The sequence below is a fragment of the Leptodactylus fuscus genome, chromosome 3, assembly GCF_031893055.1.
Source record: "Leptodactylus fuscus isolate aLepFus1 chromosome 3, aLepFus1.hap2, whole genome shotgun sequence".
Classification (NCBI taxonomy): domain Eukaryota; kingdom Metazoa; phylum Chordata; class Amphibia; order Anura; family Leptodactylidae; genus Leptodactylus; species Leptodactylus fuscus.
The window spans coordinates 220746727-220771038 of NC_134267.1; the positions used below are offsets into that span (position 1 = coordinate 220746727).

General features: G+C 41.9%; 1 protein-coding gene across 1 annotated transcript; it reads right to left on the bottom strand.

Moving 5' to 3' along the window:
• Window positions 1-15042: 15042 nt before the first annotated feature.
• TDRD15 (tudor domain containing 15) lies at window positions 15043-20640 on the bottom strand. The gene has a single exon (XM_075266912.1). It carries the CDS (start codon window positions 20638-20640, stop codon window positions 15043-15045), a length of 5598 nt encoding a protein of 1865 aa, XP_075123013.1.
• Window positions 20641-24312: the final 3672 nt, after the last annotated feature.

Here is a 24312-nt window from a genome sequence, read left to right on the forward strand (position 1 = left end):
CCTACACTCTGGAGAATGGAATGACTGTCTCACATGGGTTCATGTCATGCTATAGAAATCACTGAACTAAGACAGCCATAAAGATAAGAACCTGGGAACTGTGAATTATTTACATGTATATACTAATAAGCCTCTTCTCCTCATCCCCCTCCCTCCTGAAATCCTATCCCTATGTGTCCTGTTGTACATAAATATGCAGCCTTCAGAAATTGTTCTTAGTTATATCTGAAGAAGAAGCCAAAGAGCTTCGAAACGTTATATTCTGTCATCATTATGAGTTAGATGTCAGCACCAGCAGTCTTCTCTGATGCTACGGCCCCGCAGCTGAAAAAATTTGATTTTTTTTCCACAGTTTTTCCATGTGATTTTGTTGCATTTCTCTTCTCTTGTTAAACACAAGCGTTTTTTCATTTATTTATTTTTTTTTTTAACGAGTGGATGGGATTAGCCAAAATCTCATTAAAGCTAAAGCCCCACAGGGGCCACACAGTGGCTCAGTGGTTGGCACTGCATCCTTGCAGCGCTGGGTTCAGGTGCTCAAATCCCACCAAGGGCAAAAAAAAACCATCTGCAAGGAGCTTGTATGTTCTCCCCATGTTTGCATGGATTTCCATCCCATATTCCAAAAAGACATACTGATAGGGAAAAAAATGTACATTGTGAGCTCTATGTGGGGCTCACAATCCACATAAAAAAAAAAAAAAAAAAAAAAGCTAAAGCTCCACATTGCGGAACTGCAGCGTTTTGTGTAGCAGATTTTGCTGTGGTTTTTTTGAGCCGAGGCCAGGAGTGGATTAATAAAAAGTAGAAGTATAAGAACTTCCTACATAATTCCTATAACTTTTGTAGCCATTCTTGCCTTTGGCTAAAAAAAAAATACAGAAAAATCTGCATCAAAAAGAGCTGCAGCTTCTCAATGTGGGTCTTCAGCCAAACTTTGTTGGTATTGTAATCTTCCATCCACTGCAGTAGCTTTTGTCTGCTGGGACAGCTGATTTGTATGGTGTCCCAATGGATAGATCACCAGTAGTGAATATGCATTTGTGGCCAGAAAACCCCTTTAGGCTAAGGCCCTACGGGACGTCCTGCAGCAGAAAAGCGCTGCGGGAAAAACTGTGGCAACGCATTGCAGTTCTTCCCGCAGCGCTTTAGACAGAAGGTTCGCAGAGTTTTCCTGTTACAATTATACCTATGGGGAAACCACTGTAGGTATAATTGACATGCTGCAATTTCCAAAACCTCACCAGATTAAGAAATCGTGGTGTGTCCGGATGGCAGTTTTTACCGCAAAGTGGGCAAAGGATTCACTTGAATTCCATTTCACTTTGCTGCAATTTTTCCCACTCAGTGTTTCTATCCAGTGGGGCCCCGGCCTTAGGCTGAGGCCTCACGTTGTGGAAATGCAGCTTCTTTTGTTGCAGATTTTGCTGCAGTTTTTTGAGCCAAACCTAGAAGAAAAAAGGAATGGGAAATATATAGGAATCTCCTATACTTCTACCATTCACTCAATCCACTCCTGGATTTGGCTAAAAAAAACCGCAACAAAATCTGCAACAAACAAAAGCTACATTTCCACATTGTGGGGCCTTAGCCTTAGAGCCCCACTCAGGACAATTTATTATAATATAGTCAATGGCAGAATAAAATCTCAATGTGTCTCGGTTTCCAATCAGGGGCTGGGGCAGGTCATTTTAAGTCTGTTGACAGAAATCAGGGAGTGTCCTGTGCAACATTGGAATGGGAGCTGCAGGGGCTCGGAGAGGTGTGTTGATATTTTTAAAAAAAATTTGAAAAAATTCATCAGGTTCCAGCTGCTCATGCAGAATAAAATCCCAATTGGGTCCCTGATGAGAGAAAGCTTTATGACACCAGGGAGTTACCAGTGCAACAATGAATGGAAGCTGCAGGTGTTTATTGCTTTTATTTTTGTTTAAAGGGATTCTACCATTAAAAAACTTTTTTTCTAGATAACACGTCGGAATAGCCTTTAGAAAGGCTATTCGTCTCCTACCTTTAGAAGTGATCTCTGCCGCGCCATTCGTTAGAAATACCGGTTTTTACCGGTATGCTAATTAGTTCTCTCTCAGCGACGGGAGCATCCCCCAGCGCTGGAAATGCGATGGAGGCGTCCCCACTGCTGCTGAAAAACCGGCTCCAGTGACGCCTCTTTCTTCTGCTGGATCCTCCCCTTCCTTCTTCGTCTTTTTTTGGCGTTACGTCGGACGCCTACACAGTTGTCTCCTGCCAGTGAGACACTAGTAGAGCCGACTGCGCATGCGCGGCCATAGTTTCGAGGCCGCAATTGCGCACATGCGCAGTTGGCTCTACTAGTGTCAGAGCCGACAGAGGTGACGCCGCCGAAGAAAGAAGGGGAGGATCCAGTAGAAGATAGAGGCAGCGCAGGATCCTGTTCTCGGGCAGCGATGGGGATGCCCCCATCGCTGCCAGAGAACTAATTTACATACCAGTAAAAACTGGTATTTCTAAGGAACAGCGCGGCGGAGATCCCATCTAAAGGTAAGAGACGAATAGCCTTTCTAAAGGCTATCCCGACGTGTTATCCACAGAAAAAAGGTTTTTAATGGTAGAATCCATTTAACCCATTATGAGTCCCCTGAAATGGGGCAATTGGTTTAAGCCTCGTGTGTTTTTTGCCTTCCTCTGGGTCAACACTGTAGGGGATTGTAGAGTTATAGGTTGGACTTGATGGACTAATATTACTAATACTATGTAACTATGAGTCCCGTGTCAATTTTTTTTTCCTCCTCGAACAATTCCACCCAGGTTATGCCTAAATTTCAATCGTTATCCATAATACAAAACTTCTCTCTAACTACCTAATAGCTCTTTCCCTATACTTCTAAGCGAAAGTCATGAAAAACAATTCAGTGCCCGTCATGTAACAAGGTGGTAGAACTGATGTGCCTCATTCCCAGGGAAAAAAAATTACATTTCATTTTCAAAAACAAAACGTAAAATTGAGGGCGTAAAAAAAACCAAAAAACCAATACAGTATTTATGAATTTTGCTAAAAAGTGTCGAAGTGAGCGATGCCAATCAAACGCGAGGGACCAATTTGTAACAGCGGCCCATTTACCAACGGAAAATGTACCGTCATCTCTGACATTTCACCGCCGAAATCGTGAGCACGAAAAGATGAAATCTATCAAGGCCAACTGAAGAGAATGAAAAATCATCGGGATCATAACAGTAACATTGTTTTATGGAAACACTCATTTCTTTTTATGCTTGTTTATTACCCGGAGCATGGAAATGATGAAAGGCTGTGTCATGCCTCCATTTCCTCCTTGCCATGGTGTGACGTTAATTCTATTTGTATGTAATATGTAATTTGTGCGTCGAGAGATGTGGCGGAATAAAATATCGGAGGCATTACCCATTATCATTTATTAAGGCTACCAGCGAAGCGTGAAAACAAATTGGAATAAAGATGTCGCTTTAATAGAAGCTTTGCCCTTGAATTCCAACCAACGTTTTAAGTTAGCCTTCTGCGAAACTTTTTGGATTGCGGACGCGTATATCATTAAAAGACACTGTTTATGTTGGGGATGTCATACTTTTATAAATGGGAGGCTATTTTCAAATGAAAAGCTTATTAAATGCGCCATTTGTATGCAGATGAAGTCTTAGTGATAGCAGGAGGAAGCTTCGCTAGAATATAGAAATGCTGCGCTTATTTGTAATCTTTTTTTTTTGTGTGTTCCCTAACGGTTGTAGGATCTATCCTGGAGTTCGTGCACACTTGCGGTAGAAGGGATCATCAATCATAGATGCTTGAAGTCGATTTCTTTCTGTTCGAGTTAAAGCAACACTCTGGCTGAAGCTTATATACTGTTTTGCCTAATGTAGGGCATGAATGGGTGGTGCATGACGCCAAAGACAACGTTGTTCCTTCATGGCACCCAAGGGACCTTCACACAGTGGAGGAGACAGAATAAAGTTAGACTAGGGGCAACATAGTGGCTCAATAGTTAGCATTTAAGCCTTGCAGTGCTGGAGTCCTGGGTTCAAATCCTGCCAGGAACAACATCTGCAAGGAGTTTGTATATTCTCCGTGTGTTTGCTTGGATTTCCTCCCATACTACAAAGACATACTGATAGGAGAGAAAACAAAAAGAAAAAAAAATTGTGTCCCTATATGGGCTAGATATCAGTCAGAGGATAAGAAAATGGAAGAGAACATGTGCGTTAAAAAGACCATGGATTTCAATGGGTTTCTTATTCACGATCAGTTCTCCTTTGTTCCTTCAGGTATGCCTACAAGTCAAACTCTGGCTGGGTTTGAAGCAGTTAGGGCCTTGAAAAACTGAGGGTTGATTCAATCTCCAATCTTGGCCTTAGGCGGGGTATTTAAGCTTTGTATTGAGACTACTCAGATTCCTGCTATTATAATTAGATTATTATTATATTATAATAATTATTATAATAATTATTATTAGATTAGTTCTCAGTTCTGACGTATCCCAGATTTCTCATTTTGGCTTGACTTTCTGGTTCTTAGTGATTTGGCTTTATCCATGAACTCCTAGACTTGACCCTGACTTGGACACTGTATCTATACTTTCGTGCTGACCTCGCTTGTATGTTTTACCCTTGATAAACCATGGAAACCCTTTAACGGACTAGCGAACGCATTTGCAAGTGCTGTGCAGTGAAAGCACACGGTCCCCATAAACTTTAATGGGTCCATGTGCTTGCCGCAAGATCTCCACACGAGTCATGCAGACAGGAAAGTAGGTTGTGAACTACTTTCCTGTCTGCATGTTCCCCGCAGAGATCTTGCGGCAGGCACACGGACCCCATTATACTGTAGTCTATGGGGATCCATGTGCTTTCACTGCACACCACTTGCAAATGCGTTTGGAAGTCCGTTCACATCTGCGTCCGGATTACCAATGGATTCTGTCTGCTGTTGATTTTCTGGCTTGGTATTTAGTCTACAAAACACCAATTTTCACCAGATTTGTTGTAGTAACCCGATTGGCAAAGCCCAAGCCATCTCCTATGGAGAATTTTGGTGAAAATGTCAGGGGTGCTTTAAACTCTACTGGCCAGAACGGTGGATTGCTATCTTTGATTGTCAGTTTCCTGTAATGTATTTGGAAATTGCTTAAACAGCAATACCAATACTAGGGAGTTACTTAAAAGGCAACTCCATTACAAGTATGCGGGTGAGTTGATAATAATTAGAGATGAGCGAGTAGTATTCGATCGAGTAGGTATTCGATTGAATACTACGGTATTCAAAATACTCGTACTCGATCGAGTACCACTCGCTATTCGAATGGAAAAGTTTGATGCAGAACCAGCATTGATTGGCTGAATGCTATACAGTTGCCCAATCAACGCTGGTTCTTCTCCTGCCTTTAGAAGTCTTCTCCGTGCAGCTTCCCCGCGGCGTCTTCCGGCTGTGAATTCACTCTGCTGGGCATCGGGCCTGGGCAGAGCCGACTGCGCATGCCCACGCTACAAGAAAATGGCCACTTTGACTGTAAGCGGCCATTTTCTTGTAGTGCGGGCATGCGCAGTCGGCTCTGCCCAGGCCTGATGCCTGGCAGAGTGAATTCAGAGCCAGAAGATGCCGCGGGGACGCTGCACAGAGAAGACTTCTTGGAGGATCCAGCCCGACCCTCACTCGTGGACTTGGCAAGCGTAATTTGATCGAATGTTGCCTACCCCTGAAACGAGCATTTTCCCCCCATAGACTATAATAGGATTCGATATTCGATTCGAGTAGTCGAATATTGAGCGGCTACTCGAAACGAATATCGAACATTTTACTGTGCTCATCTCTAATAATAATCCATGCTCCAGTTATATTAATTTGCAGCTCCTGTGCATGGAAAGGGACTGGAGTGACATGCCATCACTTTAAATATCGCCTTTAGACAATACACTTGGCGTATCATCCAAGTCAGTCTTATGCTCTCTGCAGCCTTCATTCACTTAAAGGGAAGATTTCACCAGAAAATGCCCTATTTTTGAAGTTTTAAGTTAAACATATTTTTAACAATTTTTGTTAATTTTTTTTTTTTTACATCACTATTTTTTTTTTAAGTACCGTATTTTTCGGACTATAAGACGTACTTTTTTTCCCCAAAATTTGGGGGGAAAAGAAGGGTGCGTCTTATAGTCTGAATGTGGCGCCTGGCATCCGCTGTAATAGAGAGGCGGAAGCCGGCAAGTGATAGACGTCGGGGCCTGAGACATCGCTGCGCTCCTCTGCCCTGCATGAAGTCAGCAGCGGGAGGAGTGATGCTATTCCGCTCCTCCGTCCCCCCGCCGCTGGCTTCATGCAGGGCAGAGGAGCGCAGCGATGTCTCAGGCCCCGGCACATGTGATGGAGTCTATCCCTCCCTGGCATCCGCCTCTCTAGTACAGCGGATGCCGGGTCAGTATCGGTGGTCCCTTCTCCCCCGTACCTGTGACGTTGCAGGCCGGCTCCTGCGCGGCGATATCGCAGGAGCCGACCTGTTCGGGTGACAGCCGGGAGCCTAATGAGGCTCCCCGGCCTGTCACGGCTGTATTAGTATTGCGGCTGGTCTCTATGACCAGCCGTAATACTAATAGACAGAATGTCCCATAGACGGCAATACAGTTGTATTGCCGTCTATGGGACTTGCAATCAAGCGACCGCAGGTTCAAGCCCCGGGGGGAGAATAAAATAGTAAAAAAAAAAAAAAAAAAAAAACTTTAAAAATATATAATAAAAATATAAAATAAATAAAAGTTCTAAATCACCTCCTGTTTTTTTTTCAATACAAGGTGATCTAAGAAATAGACATTCCCCAAAATGGTATAACTAAAAAGTACATCTGACCCCGCAAAAAAAAAACGCCCTATACATCCCCGTACAGCTGCAGGGTCACCTGTCAATGTGGTCTTGCAGCTGTTGCAAAACTACAACTCCCATATATTAAATATTTTACCAGTTTTTGCTTCAAATTTTTTTTTCCCTATTTTCCTCCTCTAAAACCTAGGTGCGTCTTATAGTCCGAAAAATACGGTATTTTTTTTTCTTTTTTGCAGATTGTGAGCCCCACATAGAGATCACAATGTACATTTTTTTTCCTCTATCAGTATGTCGTTTGGAATACGGGATGGAAATCCATGCAAACACAGGAAGAACATACAAACTCCTTGCAGATGTTTTTTTGCCCTTGGCAGTGATTACCACCGAGCCACCGTGTGGCCCCCCTCCCCTTTTTAAGTATTATATCCTGCAAATTTCACTCTGACCACTGAGCTTATTAATAGACTGACACTTCCCATTTCTGTAGGGATATTCTTTGCAGGGGCCACTTCACTTACATCGCAAAGAGAATTATCAAAGAAGATAAGATCTTTATAATCAAATCCATTAACCCATCTTTGCATCCATTACTGACAATAGACAGCGTACTCCCCCTCCTTGCTTAAGGAGTTGACTCCAGTCTATTGCTGCCAATGCCCATGCCTTTCCTGTAAAGTATCTCCAACAAACCAACACAAAGCCAATATCTTCAGAGCAATAACGTTCATGGAGACATACTGTGGCAGGAATTGTGCGCTCTAGCATGTAGGTAGGGCTGCTTTTCTAACATCCAGTAGGAGACACTAGAGGGCGCTTTAACTCTATTACATTTAGTTAAAAGATACCATCGCCACATATGAGCAATAAACTAAATCACCATTGAGTAGACCAATCTCTCTCCATAATACAGATACCTTCAGAAATACCAGTCCCACTATACACCTTTGTATCATCTGCAAAAACCCCAATCCATTCACTATGTCTGAAACCAATTGATCAGGAGTTAGAGCAGATTCTTGTGGTAACAACTCATCTAAAGTCTAACTGGACACTTTAAGGACCAGCCGGGACACGGTCGAATATTTCTGCCGCAGATCTTGCCACCAATCACTGCATTCTTTGACTTCAGACCCTATCCTTTTGTGTTGTTCTACGGAAACACCACCATAAAATAACCTTAAAGGGGTATTCCCATGCACATAGTTTATTAAAAAAAATTTGTAGTTAATTAAAAGTTAAACATATTTGCAAATATAAGTAATTAAACATTTTGCAGAGTTTTAAAGATTTTCTCTAAATATCTTGTGGTCATAGTCTGTTGTCTTGATCGGTTGCCAGTGGATACAACCATGAATGCAGGAACTTTCTAAGGTCAGCGCCGTAATCTGCCCCCTCTTGCCCCATGTGAACGAGCCCTAACTCAATCTCCCCTCCACCCCATCATACTTACCTGTTTTCCAGAAATCACTTCTTCTGGGCACTCCGGCTCTATTGCACAGGTGAAGTACCATCCAGAATATCCAAACCAGAAGAGTGGGGGTGGGGTGGGGAATTGGTGACGTTCCATTTTCGGAAACAGAATGCTACCAGAATATGTGCCTGGGGTGGTTGCAAGACTGCCCCCAACAATCTAGGTAATTGTAGATTTTTGGAACAGTAAGTAATTAAGAAGGTAGGTGGGGGAAGGTGGTTAGCTTAGATTTTAAAGATCAATTTATCCCGGACAACCCCTTTAACTGGAGTCTTTACAAACTTGATCATGCTTTGTTTTGTTTTGCATAATAAAAACTAAATGTCTGTAATCTTTGTTTATCGCTTAAACTTTTATTTTTACATTTGTATTATTATAGATAACCAGTAGAGATGAGCGAGTAGTGAAATATTCGAGATTCGATATTCGTTTCGAGAGGAGCCTCAATATTCGACTACTCAATTGAATATTGAATCCCATTATAGTCTAGGGGAAAAAATGCTCGTTTAAGGGGAAACCACTATTCGACTAAAGGAGAGTCACCAAGTCCACGAGTAGCAGGAGGAGGGTGTTTAGGAGGAGCGCTCTGCAGTTAAAGCGCACGGATTCCATTATAGTCTATGGGGTCCATGCGCTTTAACTGCACAGCGCTTGCAGTTGCGCTGATAAAAAGTAAGCTACCTCGTAACCGCAAGCTGCCAGCTCTCCTGACTAGCAAAGACGAGCCTGCTGCAGAACTAGTGTTGATTTGCCACCGGCCTTGTTCTTGCTAGTCACGAGAGCTGGCAGCTTGCGCCTCATCTGTGAGGAGGCGGAGTCTAAAATCGGACCACAATGGAGACTGCTGTGGTCCGATCTTAGACTCCGCCTCCTCACAGACAAGCCTCCGGCAGAACCAGCGTTGATTGGCCGAATGCTGTACACTGGCCAATCAACACTGGTCAATTCATTCCTATGAGAAAAAGTCAGCTCCCTCGTAACAGCAAGCTGCCAGCTCTCCCGACTAGCAATGACGAGCCTGCTGCAGAACCAGCGTTGATTTCATTCAACACTGGCTATGAATCGAATATTTACTGCGAATAGCTAGTATTCGATCGAATACCTACTCGATTGAATACTACTTGCTCATCTCTAATAACCAGTTGATCACGTTTATGTATTGCAGTGTATTATATTAGTCACATTTACATTGGCAGCCCATGTAGGAGATGAAGTGTCTGGCTGGGTCTAAGATACTGTCTAACCACTTAGATGCTGTGGTTGTTATTGACTGCAGCATCTAAGGGGCTACCTGTCCATGGCAGCTGTGGTAGTAACCTAGCTGTACAGCTCTCATAATGGCAGTGCGTGCACTAACTACATGGTGGAAATATAAGTCACCGAGTATAAATTCATCGTCCCTTACATATGCCACTTTTGTAGATTTGGCAAAAAGCAGTTTTGAAGTCTTGCGCAAAAAAAGCAATTGGTGCACTGGGGACGGCTCCTCAGCTTTCTCCATCACTTTTTTTTTTACAACTCAGACCCCTACTGTGTCACCCCATCACACAAGAGTTGACGCTTCCACTGATGTGACATCGTGCATCCTATCTGAGAAACAACAGCAGTGCTCCGAGGCCTGAAGATCCCGCCCCCAGTGCACCAAGTGCTTTATTTGCATAAGACTTAAAAGTTCCCCTTATCCAAATCTACAAAAGTAACATATGTAACAAAGGTATGATGTGTATCACTGTAATGCACTCAGTGTATGGAAACAAGGTCATGGCAATTGAATATGATTTCAGCAACAAATCAGTCATGTGTGAACTTATCCTAAATTGGCTGTATTGCATTGTCACTGATGGCGGCCACTAGAACATTAGCAATGGGGGAGTAGATTTAACACTATCACTATACAACAGTTTAGAATTGCATGTACTTAAGGCTTAACCTGTGACTATTAGTAAGGCCCTTTTAGTTATACCAGACCTTGTATCCATCATATGACTATAATTAATAATACAATACAGCCTTAGGGCCTCCGACATAGAACTGTACTGCCACCATGTGGTCACATCACGCATGCTGAACTCTATTTCACCCTAGTGAAAAGGACAAGAGCAATATTTGAAGTATTTTTACCATAATATGTAGACATGTAGCAGAGCGAAGGATGGAAAAGTATCTGCAAAAGGCTTTTTTCTGTTTTTTCCGATATCTCGCACTGAGATTCTTTTCTTAGACCAATATTGGTATTCTTCAAGATTTCCTGTTTCTTAATGTAAACCTGTCTACCCCCTCGGAAAAGAGTTTAGCAGCCTTCCTTTAGGGACCTGCCATGTGGCCTTTCTTTACTGCAGAACTGTATAGTGACTGGCAAATCCATTGCAAAGTCTTGTTTAACCCCTTGAGGACATTGCGATTTTCTTTCTTTTTTTTTTACTCCTCACCTTCCAAAAGCCATAACATTTCTATTTTTCCGTTCACAGATATATCAGGGCTTTTTTTTCTATTTTGCAGGAGAAATCGTGCCTCATAATGTCTCCATTTAATATTACGTACAGTGTACTGGGAAGCTGGAAAAAAATTCAAAACGGGGTTGAATTGGTAAAAAAAACTACAATTGTGCCTTATTCTTATAGGTTTTATTTTTATATCGTTCACCATGTTACAAAAAGGACTTTAGTTTTCCTCTGTGGGTCGGCGTGATCATGTGAATACCAATTTTTTTTTGATGTTTTAATACTAACAGAAACTCGCAGAGTGAAAAAATTATTTGACCATATTATGTAACCCATTACTTTTTTTTTTTTAATATTTCAATGTACAGGGTTGCATAAGGTGTCTTTTTTTGGTGTCTCCTGTAATCGTTTAGGGATATGGATCACATCTTCAGCAAATTGAGCATTTCCTTTTTCTTTTGTCCTGTCCTGAACAAATATTTTTGTATTTTAAGGATAGGTTCACATGGGGTTTTTTGGACCGGAGGCCGCCTCAGGTTCCAATCCAAAATATGGGTAGCTGTGACTGGATGCCAGTGCACTGCACCGGCATCCAGTCGTGCACTCCGCTCCAGATCAGGCCCAAATAAATGGGCCTAGCCGGGAGGAGGGAGTGTCTTTAGGTGCCTAAAAGAATGAGCACGTCGCTTCCTTTTCCGAGAGTTGGAACAAACGGTTTCCGGAAAAAAGAACTGACCAGCTCCCGTTGATTTCAATGGGAGCCGTCTTTTTGGTCAAGATTTTGAGGCAGATACAGCCTCAAAATCCTGACCAAAAAACCCCATGTAAACTTACCCTAATAGTTTGGCGCATGGGGACGCCTTCTGCTTGTTTATATGTGATCAAGGGAAAGGGGGAGAAATAAAGGGTTAGTTTTTTTTTTTTTCTTTAATGTTTTTGAAAACTTTTTACCGTTATTTTTTTATTTTTTTTTACATTAAAGCCCTCCACTGTATTCGTTGCTAACAGGTTAAGGCTGCAGATTGGGTCAAACAACATTAAAAAAACTGGGCAAGCTGTCCTGGGCTATTTTAAAAGTACAATTTAGTCATAAAGCAAGAGAAAATGGTAGACATCTTGCATGAAAGTCGAGCGTAACTTTCTTAGGCTGAGTTCAGATGGGTTTTTTTGGGCAGGATTTTGATGCGGAAACCGCATCAAAAAAGTCTGCTCAAAAAGTCACCTCCCATTGAAATGAATAGGAGCCAGTCATTTCCTTTTTCCACGAGCAGTTTGTTCCTGCTTGCAAAAAAAAGTGACCTGCCCCTTCTTCAGGCTGATTAAGCTGCGGACGTCCGCCTGAAGACACTCCCTCCCGACTAGACCCATTCATTTGGGCCTAATCCAGAGAGAAGTGCCGCGACTGGATGCCTGTGCACTGCACCAGCATCCAGTCGCGGCTAGCTGTTTTTTGGTGCGGAATCTGAGGCGGCCTCCACGTCAAAATCCGGACCAAAAAAACACCGCCTTAGAGAGAGAAAAAATTAAATTAAAAATTGAGCACAATAGGACACTAAACACAGCAAGTCACAAATAAGTAAACAAAATCTGCTTTATTGCCTGTACTGTAACTTGTTCGATCTCCAATTCCAGGTTTAATTCACAGCAGAAACAGAGAAGGCCATGGAACACGACAAAAAGAAATGACAAAAATGTCTCGTTTTCATAATTTAGATATTATTAATGTATTAATAGCAGTCTAACACCAAAAATTAACAGAAATTAATAATGCTAACTTTGCAAATATTGTAGGAAGACAATCCATTTCTTTTCCATCACCGTAGAATCCTTCCTTAAGGACAGTTCACAACAGCAAATTAATGTGGCGTGTTTCTGTCTTAGAGATCATATTGAAATTTCTGAAAAATAATCCACAAATATTACAATTACCAGAAAAAAAAGAAAGATTACAATACTAGACAAAGTTATGAAAAAAACACAAAGTACGCCCTCTTTCAACTCTATGGTTTTAGGCATTCGAACAAAATTTTAAAAATCTGATTCTTAGAAGGTCTTAAAATTCGATAAATATAACCTGAGATGAACAACTCATGAAAAATGACAAGTAAAAATTAGACCAAAATACATAAGTAATATGTGAAAAATTAAAGGGATTCAATCATTAAAAAGCAACTTTTTGTCCCTAACACGTAGGGATAGCCTTAAGAAAGGTTATTCGTCCCCTACCTTTAGATGTCTTCTCCGTACCGCCGTTCTGTAGAAATCTCGGTTTTCTTCAGTATGCAAATGAGTTCTCTCACAGCACTGGGAGCGTCCCCAATGCTGCGAGAGAACTCTCCAGTGCCGCCTACATCTTCGCCTGGAGCAGCCTCTACTTGCATATTCTTCCGATGCTGGCTTCATACTTCTAAACTTGCGCAGTCGGCTCTGCCATCGGGCCTCAGCCATTTTCTTGTGGCCGCTTACCTCAGCTTACTGTGCAAGCAGCCACAAGAAAATGGCCGCTTACGCCAGTTTACTGTATAAGCGGCCATAGAAAAATTGCCGTGGGCATGTGCAGTCGAGTCAGCCCGAGGCCTGATGGCAGAGCCAACTGCACATGCCTAGAAGTTTGAAGCCAGCGTCGGAAAAAGACATAGGGAGGGGCTGTTCCAGGTGAAGAGAGAGGCAGCGCTGGAGAGTTCTCTCGCAGCATTGGGGACACCCCAGTGCTGTTGGAGCGCCCCCCGTGCTGCGAGAGAACATAGTTGCATACAGAAGAAACCGGGATTTCTATTGAACAGTGGGGCAGAGAAGAAATCTAAGGGTCAGAGAAGAATAACCTTTCTTAAGGCTATTCCTACATGTTAGGGACAAAAATGCTTTTTAATGATTGAATCCCTTTAAGTACACGCTTATTGCTTCCATAAAATCTATGAGGGTAAGTAGGCAGCAGAAGGTCCATCAAATGTTCTTGATTAACATCGCTAGAAAGGCCTCCTGCACATGACCGTAGTGGTTTTTACTGTCCACAAAAACATGTTAGGTCCGGTTTACATCTGCGTTTGGGGTTTCCATTCCCCTATCCACATGAAAAATGCGGAGAGAAAAGTGCTACAAGCAGCACTTTTTCTCTCCGCATTTTTCGTTGGAAACCACAGGGACCCCATTATACTCTATGGGGTCTGCAGGTGTCCTAAGGTAACCGCTTTTTTATGTGGATTAGGTTTCAGTTAGGAGGCCTCAGTATATCATCCACAAATGCTGAACTGCAAAAAAGACTTGTATGATATGCCTAATGTGCTAAAATAAAGCTCTGTAATGTAAGATGGGCGGTGTCAGGCAGGGGGTGTGATTCAGAGCTCCAATCAGAGGCAGCCAGTGTCAGAGCTCAGAGTCACACTCCCTTGTCTGCTCCTGCCTGACCCCGCCCTCCTGACAGTACAGACGCTAAATAGCATATCGGTCACCACAACTAACAGCATTGATTGCTCAGGAATGGTGGGGGCTACAGAAAAAATTCAAACTATTCCGAATCAGTGGGGGAGTACCTAATGATGTAAAGAGCTGAACTTGTTCTAGCTGGTGAAAGGTTCTCTATAAAGGTACATTCACATGTAACAGAAAATGCAGCAGAAATGTGTTGCAATCTGGAGCAAAATTTTGATGCTTAATACAAAGATTTGGACACAAGTTTGTACATATTTAAACTCCACACACTGTACAGGCTGGTCTGTAAAATGCAATTTTTCATCTGCAAATTCTGACGTATATAACGCGCATTTATAAGCTTGAAGGTGTGGTCTACATAGAAAAATGTTTGCTAAATAGCTCAGAGTGAATAAAAAAAAAACAAAAAAAAACAAAACAAGGTTTACTGGGTCTCTGTGTATCTCTACTAAGGGCGGGTTCACACTTGCGCCCGGTCTCCGCTTTCAGGTTTCCATCTTCTGCCCGAGAAACAGGACAGGAGACAGAAACCGGTAGTCAGTTTTCAAATCCATTCACTTGAATAGGTTTGCAAAGTGACCGCCCGTGAGCGTCTTCTGCCTCTCCGTGTCGAAACATGTCTGACTTGGGTCTGGTTAAAAAAAACGGTTTCGCCGCAGAGAGGAAGACGACGCTCACAGGCGGACACTTTGCAAACCCATTGAAATCAATGGGTTTGCAAACTGACTGCCGGTTTCCGTCTCCTGTTCAGTTTCTCGGGCAGAAGACGGAAACCTGCAAAGCAAAGACCGGCCGCAGGTGTGACCCCGCCCTCATAGTGTTTCTGCAATATTTACTGAATACTTACCACTTTTTTTTTTTATTTTGACGGTAAGCTCATAGTTCTGTTAAACTGGATATCCAGCCTCACAATCCTGTCTACCATTTCCATGTATGTTCAGGCCCATTTTTTCTTTGCAGGACGGTATAGTATTCGTTGAACTCCCATTGTAACAAACACTCTCTAAATGCCGATTAGTTTTCGAGGGAAGCGAGGGGAAACTATACATCATGTCTAATTTTCCCACGTCTTCCATCTTCTTCGCGAGACCTTTTTTAAGTAACCCAAGGGTCAGATTTCCTTCGCCATAAATAGAAACTTCCAAAATGTTGTTAGCACTATTTTTAATAGGCAATATCATCAACTCATGGTTTTGGATAAAATGGATACAATAGCTAATGGCATCTTTAGACCATGAGTTTCCATTATCCGGTATTACGCCATGTAGTGTGCAATGGTAGGTTAGGGCTGGAAAGGAAGAAAGTTTGGCTGGGATCATCTTCAGCTCCTTGTAATCTGAGTAAGGAATGATTTTGTCAACTCCATAGTCAAGCAAATACAATAAAATTAGGTTCTTGTTGATGCTCATTATTTCTGCCCGGCACCACTCTTGTTCGTTAAAAGACTGTATAAGACATGGGTAACCAGGTTTTAGCGAATCCCCGACGACAGGGCAAAGGTCTCCCGGTATTTGCATCAATTGTGATAAAGCATCCATCATATCAACAGAGTCTGCCAGCTGAACAAAGAAACTGGAGGGGTCATGAAACAAGGTGACAAATCCGGGATAAACTTGTAAAGAGTTAAGCGGCTTACGTGGAATTTGGGATAATGAAACACTGGCCTTTGAGTGATTCTTTGTACTATCAAGCTTTCTATCTGCCAAGCGCTGTACACTATGAAAGTAATGCAATAGAAGAAGACCATTAACTAATATCTCAACTTTCCATGCTCTTATAGGTTCCAAAAATTCAATAAAAAGTATTTGAATCCGTTTCTGTAAAATCGATTTCAATTGTGCCGTCAGAACATGTTCGCCAACTTCTTCGATCCCAGGCCATTGACAAAGAACTGCTTGTTTAGGAATAGAAAGGGCTTCAGATGAAAGTTTTTTAGCATTGTGCATGCTTATAGTTTCACGTGCACCATGGTCAATGAAAAATACTACCATCTTTATAGTACCTGGCATGAGCTTTTCAACAGAGGCGCGGAGCCAAACTTGCATCTTTTCAGATTTTGCCAAACAAACCATTCCCTCTGATATTTCCTTAACCAAAACTCGGTTGGAGACCTGTAGGACAGTGTCCGCAATTTGTGAATTTAACTCGGACTCTTCAGAAGAATTGGCCAAAGTGGCAAAAAACGTTCCACCATCCGAAAGACAAATGTTTTTAACTTCTTCTATTAAACCAGGCTTTAATGCTTTGGTCCTAAGACGATGAATGTTTTTATCATCAGCGTTATGATCTGAGATATCAATATAGCTAGGGTCTGATTTTGGAAGACAGTCCTTGGTATCTGCTGCAGGTAGTTTGGAGGAACTCTCGAAGATTTGAAGGAGCTCTTCTGAAATTGACTGACCTTCTACGGTCACATCGACCTCCCACTGAGAACCACATTCGCACACAAACTTGCAATTCATTTGCGCACTTTTAACCTTCTCCGAAAACATTTTTGTAATATTTTTACTCCACTCGGTATGGCTCTGAAGTTTTTGAACCCCCGTGAGAAAAACTGGTATGCTTAACCTTGGTATACTTAAGAACTTTTCTGGAAGAGTAAAAACACATGAAAAATCCACGTTTGCTTTGTTGCCATAATCAATAAACTCAACACACAAGCAGTCTTTAAGAATGTCTTTAATTTCGGCTCGATAGTAGGCCTCGTCTTCTGGATACTGGGCGGTGACTACAAGACCTCTCTCGAAATCCTTTTCCTCAATAATCTGGAATGTTATTTTATTGAGATCTTCGACTAGCTGAAGAATTTCTTCTTCTTGTTTGGCAAATTGCACAAAAAAACTAGAAGGACTGTCTATATGGGAAGCATAAACGGGACACACGGTGCCTGCCTCTAGAAATATTTGAGGAAGGTCAACCAACGTAATACGCTTTTGACTGCAAGAAAACATCTTGTTGTTATTGTGGTCTATAGAGTTCGGAAGACGCGTTGAATCTGTTTCTCTTTGAAATATGTTTATTGGTAAGGAATCGAGAGGTTCCGAACTACGCTGCTCGATAGCGCTGTACTCTTTGCAAACATTCGGTTTATCGTTGGTCATCATTGGTTTCATCCCAAACAATTTTTCAATTTCTTGGTTTATGGAGAGATTTTCACTATACAATTCCAACTCAAGCTGTCCTTCCAAGTCTCTAGCCACCACAACAGCACTTAAGAGCTTTCCAAGGCACTGCTCTTCAAACCAGGCTTTGGCCTCTACCGTAAAAAATAATTCTTTCATACCGGCGAGATAACATGGAATAGCTTGCATTGGTTCAAATAATATGTCAACAGCATCCTCCGGAATGGGAAGCAAATCACTTTTTTGTACCATCTGGCCATCTCCGAAATCTACAAAAAAGGCCAGGAACAGAGATGAGGATTCCATGGGGCACGTCAATGCCCTGTAAAAATTGCCATCTTCAATGTATTTAACAATACAAAGCTCTTTCGATTTCCCAGTTGGCATCACCTTCTCACCAATCTTAGCTACTTTCTTCATCAAAGTGTCAAAGATCTTGTCATTTCTTGCAAGATGGCAGTAAAATCTTCCAGTATTATATACGAAGGTGACGAACACGTCTTCTCGACTTCCCACCTCGATGTTGAAACTGGAGTAGCAAAATGTATGCAAATGAAGTGATGAAATGTTTTTTCTTAATACCAGATGACCCTTATTAGTTAATATCTTGTTTGCGTTACCAACGGAAGTTTCCAGATTTACAGCGTTACACAGATCCTCAGAACCATTACTAAACAAGGCAACGACAGTGCATTTCATCCCATCAGGAGTAGATTGAACAAGACTCTTAAAATCTTCACATGCTTTCTCAGACCATTCGCAGTGAACATATGAAGGAGAAAACACCGGACTCAAACAGCATCGAAAAGCTTGGCCTTCTAATTTGAGGAATTGTGGTTCCATTTCACGAAGGTCTGAAATGAGCACCCTTTCAGTATTCCCATAGTCGATGAAAATAACCTCAACGTCATGGGCGGAAACGTATTTCACAACGGCCGCTCGATAATACTTTCCAGTGAACGACGACTTTGCAGCGCAAGCAACTTGTCCATGTTGGTATCTGGTGTTGTGACCGCTATAAAATTTTTGCATTTCGTTCATTAAGGCAGATAGTTTGTGAGCATTGCCTGAAATGTGACACCAGAAACTGGCTGGCGAGTCCACATGAGAACATTTCACATAAATGACCTCCCCCGGTTTGAACATATGTTGTTTATAACAAATTGCAAAATTTCCAGGTGGTCGTAAGCGGTCGGATGAACAAAACGAAGACTTTGGTTCAGTTGGTTTTACTTTCAAGGTCAAGCTAGCTAATGATATATGTGGGTCGTTAGATACGCCACTGCTAGTAGCTATGGTTCCTTTAGGTTTGCCATAGATTTTGCTATATCTTGTTTTGTAGTCAGAGGGCTGGCAGTTCCGGTTCAGCAAATTTGCGTTTAAATCAACTTTCCAGAACTCTGCAAATCCACCTTGAACCAAAAGTGTAACGATATCTGAAGAGTCGGAGCTCTCTGAAAGTCGCATTTCCACCACATACTTGGATTTTTGTCTTGCAAGAACATGGCAAAGAAGAGCTTTTCCGTTCACAGTTTGTTTAAAAAAGTCATTTGCAGTCTTAATCCACACGTCATCCACGGGATAGGCATGTGCTATAGAGCAGCACATCGCTAAGGCAGGAATTACGCTGAACTGTGGCAACAACACCTTCACATCGTAGAACGGAATGGTCTCTGTATTCCCAAAGTCGATGAAATAAACCGAAACTTGTGGACTAAACACCTCTATAACAACCGCTCTGTAATAATGTCCATCCAATGCATAAAGCGCACAGCAAAGTTGACCGGGTTTAGGATTTTCCAAAACCATATCCATAAGCTCACATTTACTGTACTTTTCCGCAATCTCCGTCATCATCTCTGTAAAGTCCTTTTGGCTCTCATCGATTCTTATCCAAAAATTTGAAGGGTTTACCACATATTCAACATAAACCACATGGACTGACTCTAAGTCCATCTTCACTGACTTATAAGACACTGTTTCATTGTAATTCATCTCTACGAAGGATGTCTCAGGCAAAGAGAGGACTTGACATTTTTCATCGATGACAGACTCTGCAATGGCCGTAAAAGGATGTCGAGAAAATAACGGAATTTTCTGGTTGGTCAGATGACAATCGGCGCTGAATTCAAACTCTTTAGGGTACAATGTTAGGTAATACAAGCCCTCTTCACTGCAGAAGTCTTTTATGCGACCGATGACAACACGTCCCGCCAAGCCCTCTTTAAACAGAGCTAGCTGCTCGCTTTCTATATGGCCGTAGTTCCGAGATAACGCACATGGGATAGCCATCATAGGTAAGGACAAGAATTCGGGTTGCAGCCTCTGCACACTGTTGGACGGTATGGCTTCACTACTACCAATATCAATAAACCAGACCTTGACATCATTATAAGAGATTAATTTCTGGATGACTCCTCTATACCACAAGCCATCTTTCCGTTTGGCTGCGCAGAGTACACCGAAACTACCGAGGCTGGAATTCGGTCCCGTTACAGTAGTTTCATAATGAGAACACATAGCAGCTGTCAGTTTACCCAACTCTATCTCCCATGACAGTACATGACAGAAAAAACGATCTTGGCTTATGGCGGAAGAAATTTTCATTTTTTCCATGGTGTAGACACCAAATTCAGGTCTTAGATGATCTAGTATCTTCTGGAAACGGGGAAGACTTTCAGGGACGGCTAGAGCATCATCAGAATGGATTTTCTTTGGCTGAAGCAAGTCTGGCATTTGTTTGCAATGAGAGTTTGCAGGGAACTTGTGTAGGATCTCTACGAGAAGGCAAAACGACTGTGAATCGATATACTTTGCCACGCTGAGCTCGATGGCATAGCTTATGACTTTCGGGATCTCTAAAAGAGCAACTTGATGGGGTAAGAAGTTTTTCACATTTCCATGAATCTGTTGACCAACTAAGGTTGTAAAAAAATTTATGGCTCTCGAGGTCCACTTCTCTTCAAGTGGAAGTAAATCAGAAATGATCCCGTTGACCACCATCGGAGGGAGACTAAACAATTCACCGGTAGCGCTAGCAATTTGCGGAAGGGGAACTTTGATGACATCGCCTTGATCTATTAGAGCGACTTCAAATTTCTGATCCGTTTTATCCAAAATTTTTCCCCTGTGCCACTTCCCGTAGGGTGCATCTTGGACCAAGCAGAACTGCCCAATATCAATGTCCTCGTTGTTTTTGGCAACAAGTTGTATTTCTCTCTGTAGTATATGATAGTCAAATTCCGAATCAGAAATATATTTGCCTTGAAATTTTATTAGAAGGTCTTTGGGATGACAGGTGATATTGAGGATCTTCAAGTCCATTTGTAAGTTGGACTTTTCTGTTAGTGACGTATCGTCCATTACATCTGAAAAAGAAAAATATAAAAATTTGTCTAATGTAAAACAAAAAAAAATAGACACGTAAAAAGTGGTTTCACATTGCGTTATGAAAGCTCTCACATTTTCTTTTTAGTCTTTATTAGACTTTAATAGGCAATGACTTCTACCATAAACTGCAATTCTGTTTATAGCAGTGTGTTTGGGTCTGCTCTATCTCTCGCATTACTAATGTGCCAGACCCTTGGTAACCCACAATGGCACTGTGATGTCTGACCAGGTGACAGAGGGATTACTCAAAAATTTTCAAATAAATAAAAAAAACTTTAAAAAATTGGAATGGACAAAACAAAACGCAACAAAGGACCCTGTGTGAAACTGATCAAAAAGTCTCTCATCCCAAAATCTCATTTGGACTGAGAACTGCATTTGGGCATGATGACTTTTGAGGATATTTTACAAATCCATTTCTATATACTAGTCATTTTCTGAACAGGTTTAGAAACCACAGAAAATGTTTGTCCGCTTGTACTTTGCACCTATTTGCCCGAGATGTTGGAAAGTTTCCACATGAAGTAACATTTGTTCCCAAGTGTTTGAAAACAGGCTAGCAGACAGATTAGTTCCATGTTTAGCCGAATATTACATCAGGAAGGGCTTTATAGTTAAAGGGGTTGGCCACTTTCAGACCAATATTGACAAACAAATGTACAATAAAAACATATACAATTTTCCAATATATTTTCTGTATCAATTCCTCACGGTTTTCTAGATCTCCGCTTGCTGTCATTCATTCTGTTACTTCTAGAGGATAAAAGTCTGACCATGGTCATGTGATTAACGATCCATGGTCATGTGATATATGATATATGGTCCATGGTCATGTGATATATGGTCCATGGTCATGTGATGAGCACACAGGTGCACAGATGATTACCAGACAGCTGTCTAATCATTGTGCTGTGATTATAACGAGTGGCACCTGTGTGCTCATCACATGACCATGGACCGTAAATCACATGACCATGGACCGTAAATCACATGACCATGGTCAGACTTTTATCCTTTAGAAGTAACAGAATGAATGACAGCAAGCCGAGATCTAGAAAACCGTAAGGAATTGATAAAGAAAATATATTGGAAAATTGTATATCTTTCTATTGTACATTTGTTTGTCAATATTGGTCTGAAAGTGGCCAACCCCTTTAACCCCTTCCCGCCGATGGCATTTTTTGATTTTCGTTTTTGACTCCCCTCCTTCTAAACCCCATAACTTTTTTATTTCTCCGCTCCCAGAGCCATATGAGGTCTTAATTTTTGCGGGACAAATTTTTCTTCATGATGCTACCATTAATTATTCTATATAATGTACTGGGAAGCAGGAAAAAAATTCAGAATGGGGTGGATTTGAAGAAAAAATGCATTTCTGCGACTTTCTTACAGGCTTTGGTTTTACGGCGTTCACTGTGCAGCCAAAATGACATGTCCCCTGTATTCTGTGTTTCGGTACGGTTCCAGGGATACCAAGTTTATATGGTTTTATTTACATTTTGACCCCTAAAAAAAATTCCAAAACGGTGTTAAAAAATTTTTTTTCTAAAAGTCGCCATATTCCGACGGCCGTAACTTTTTTTATACATAGGTGTACGGGGATGCATAGGGCGTCTTTTTTTGCGGGGCCGGGTGTACTTTTTAGTTCTACCATTTTCGGGAAATGTTATTGCTTTGATCACTTTTTATTCAAATTTTTATCAGAATCAAAACAGTGAAAAAACGGCAGTTTGGCACTTTTGACTATTTTTCCTGCTACGGCGTTTACCGAATAGGAAAAATATTTTTATAGATTTGTAGTGTGGGCGATTTCGGACGCGGGGATACCTAACATGTATATGTTTCACAGTTTTTAACTACTTTTATATTTGTTCTAGGGAAAGGGGGGTGATTTGAACTTTTAATACTTTTTATATTTTTTTTATATTTTTTTTACTTTTTTTTTTTTATTTCTTTTTTTGCATTTATTAGACCCCCTAGGGGTGTTGAACCCCAGGGGGTCTGATCACTAATGCAATGCATTACAATGCTAATGCATTGCAATGCATTGCAAAAAATCATCATCTCTTTTGCAGGCTGCATACACCAGCCTGCAAAAGAGAGAATTTGCAGACCGGCTGGGAGCCTTTAACAAGGCTCCCGGCTGTCATGGCAACATGACGGCGATCGCAGCTAAAATGGCGGCGCCCATGCGCCGCCGGGAAAATGGTGCCTCCGGCGCCTTTGACAGCAGCGCCGGAGGGGTTAATGCCTCCGATCGGTCCGGGGACCGATCGAATGCATTAGAGCCGGTTGTCTACTGCTTAAAGCAGTAGACACCCGGCGGCTATGACGGCCGCCCGGCTCCCGGGCGGTCGCCATAGTTACAGACCCGACACGCGCCGTACTATTACGGCGCATGTCGGGAAGGGGTTAATATTGGTCTGAAAGTGGCCAATCCCTTTAATGCTGTGTCACATTTTATTAGCTATAACCAATGTCTACATTCAAAAATACCATAATAGAAGAGGTAATAGTTTCACTGGTTAAGGCCGCAGGTATTTTGGGTCTTCAGCACCATGTACAATTTGGAAGTTGCTGCATGTGGCTATAACTTCCATTTTTATAGGGCTAAATGATTTTTTTTTTTCTTTTGGGTGTCTGTCGGATGTCAGTTTTATTTAACTGAAATCGATGTATGAAAAAGTTGGATTTGTAGAAGTTTTTCATCTGGCGGTTTTAGAAGGCCGCTGCAATGAAGTCTCTGGAGACTTTGACGCAAATTTGAACACAGCCTTAACTTTGGTGGTGATAACATAATGTTACCCCATTAGGACCCCACCAATCAGACAATTACACCCATCATGTGGAGAGAAGGTGTAAGATGTTATTTTGGAACCACTCCTTTAGGCCAGGGCACCACGTGGTGGAAACGCTGCAGGAAAAATGGAAGTGTTTACAGTCAGAGCTAAGTGGATGAGATTCTAGCAAATCCAGAGCCAACTTTGTGGTAAAAACCGCACTGTGGACATGGCGCGGTTTTGGAAATTGCAGCATGTGGAAATGCCAGCGGTTTCCCCATAGGTATAATTGAAACAGAAAGTCCGCAGAGGAAACATCTGCAAACTTTCTGTCTAAAGAACTGCAGGAAGAACCATGATGTGTTGCCGCAGCAGTTTTTCCCGCAGCGCTTTGTTGCTGCGGGACGCCCCGTGGGGCCTTAGCCTTAAGCAGGTTATCCAGGATATGTTTTTTTAAATTAGGCTGCGAGTCCTGCTGCTCAGGTGAAGATAGGTGAGTCTTTAAGGCCCCACCTTACAGAAATGCAGCTTTTTTTGTTGCAGATTTTGCTGCAGTTTTTTGTTCCGAAACCAGGAGAGAATTAGCAGAGAGTAGAAGTAGAAGAGCTTCCTATATATTTACCAATGCATTCTTGGCTTAGTTTAAAAAAAAACTGCAGCGAAATCTGCAACAAAAAAATAAATAAATCTGTGTTTCTGCCTAAAGGTGTTTTAATTGATGACCTATGCTTAGATCTGACACTAAAGACCCCCATAGACCAGCTGGTTGAAGGGGTTAGCGGCGCTCTGAGTACAGAGTCTGCTTTACAGGCTCATCGATCATATGACCTGCTAGCAGCTCAGTCCTATTCAAGTTAATGGGCTG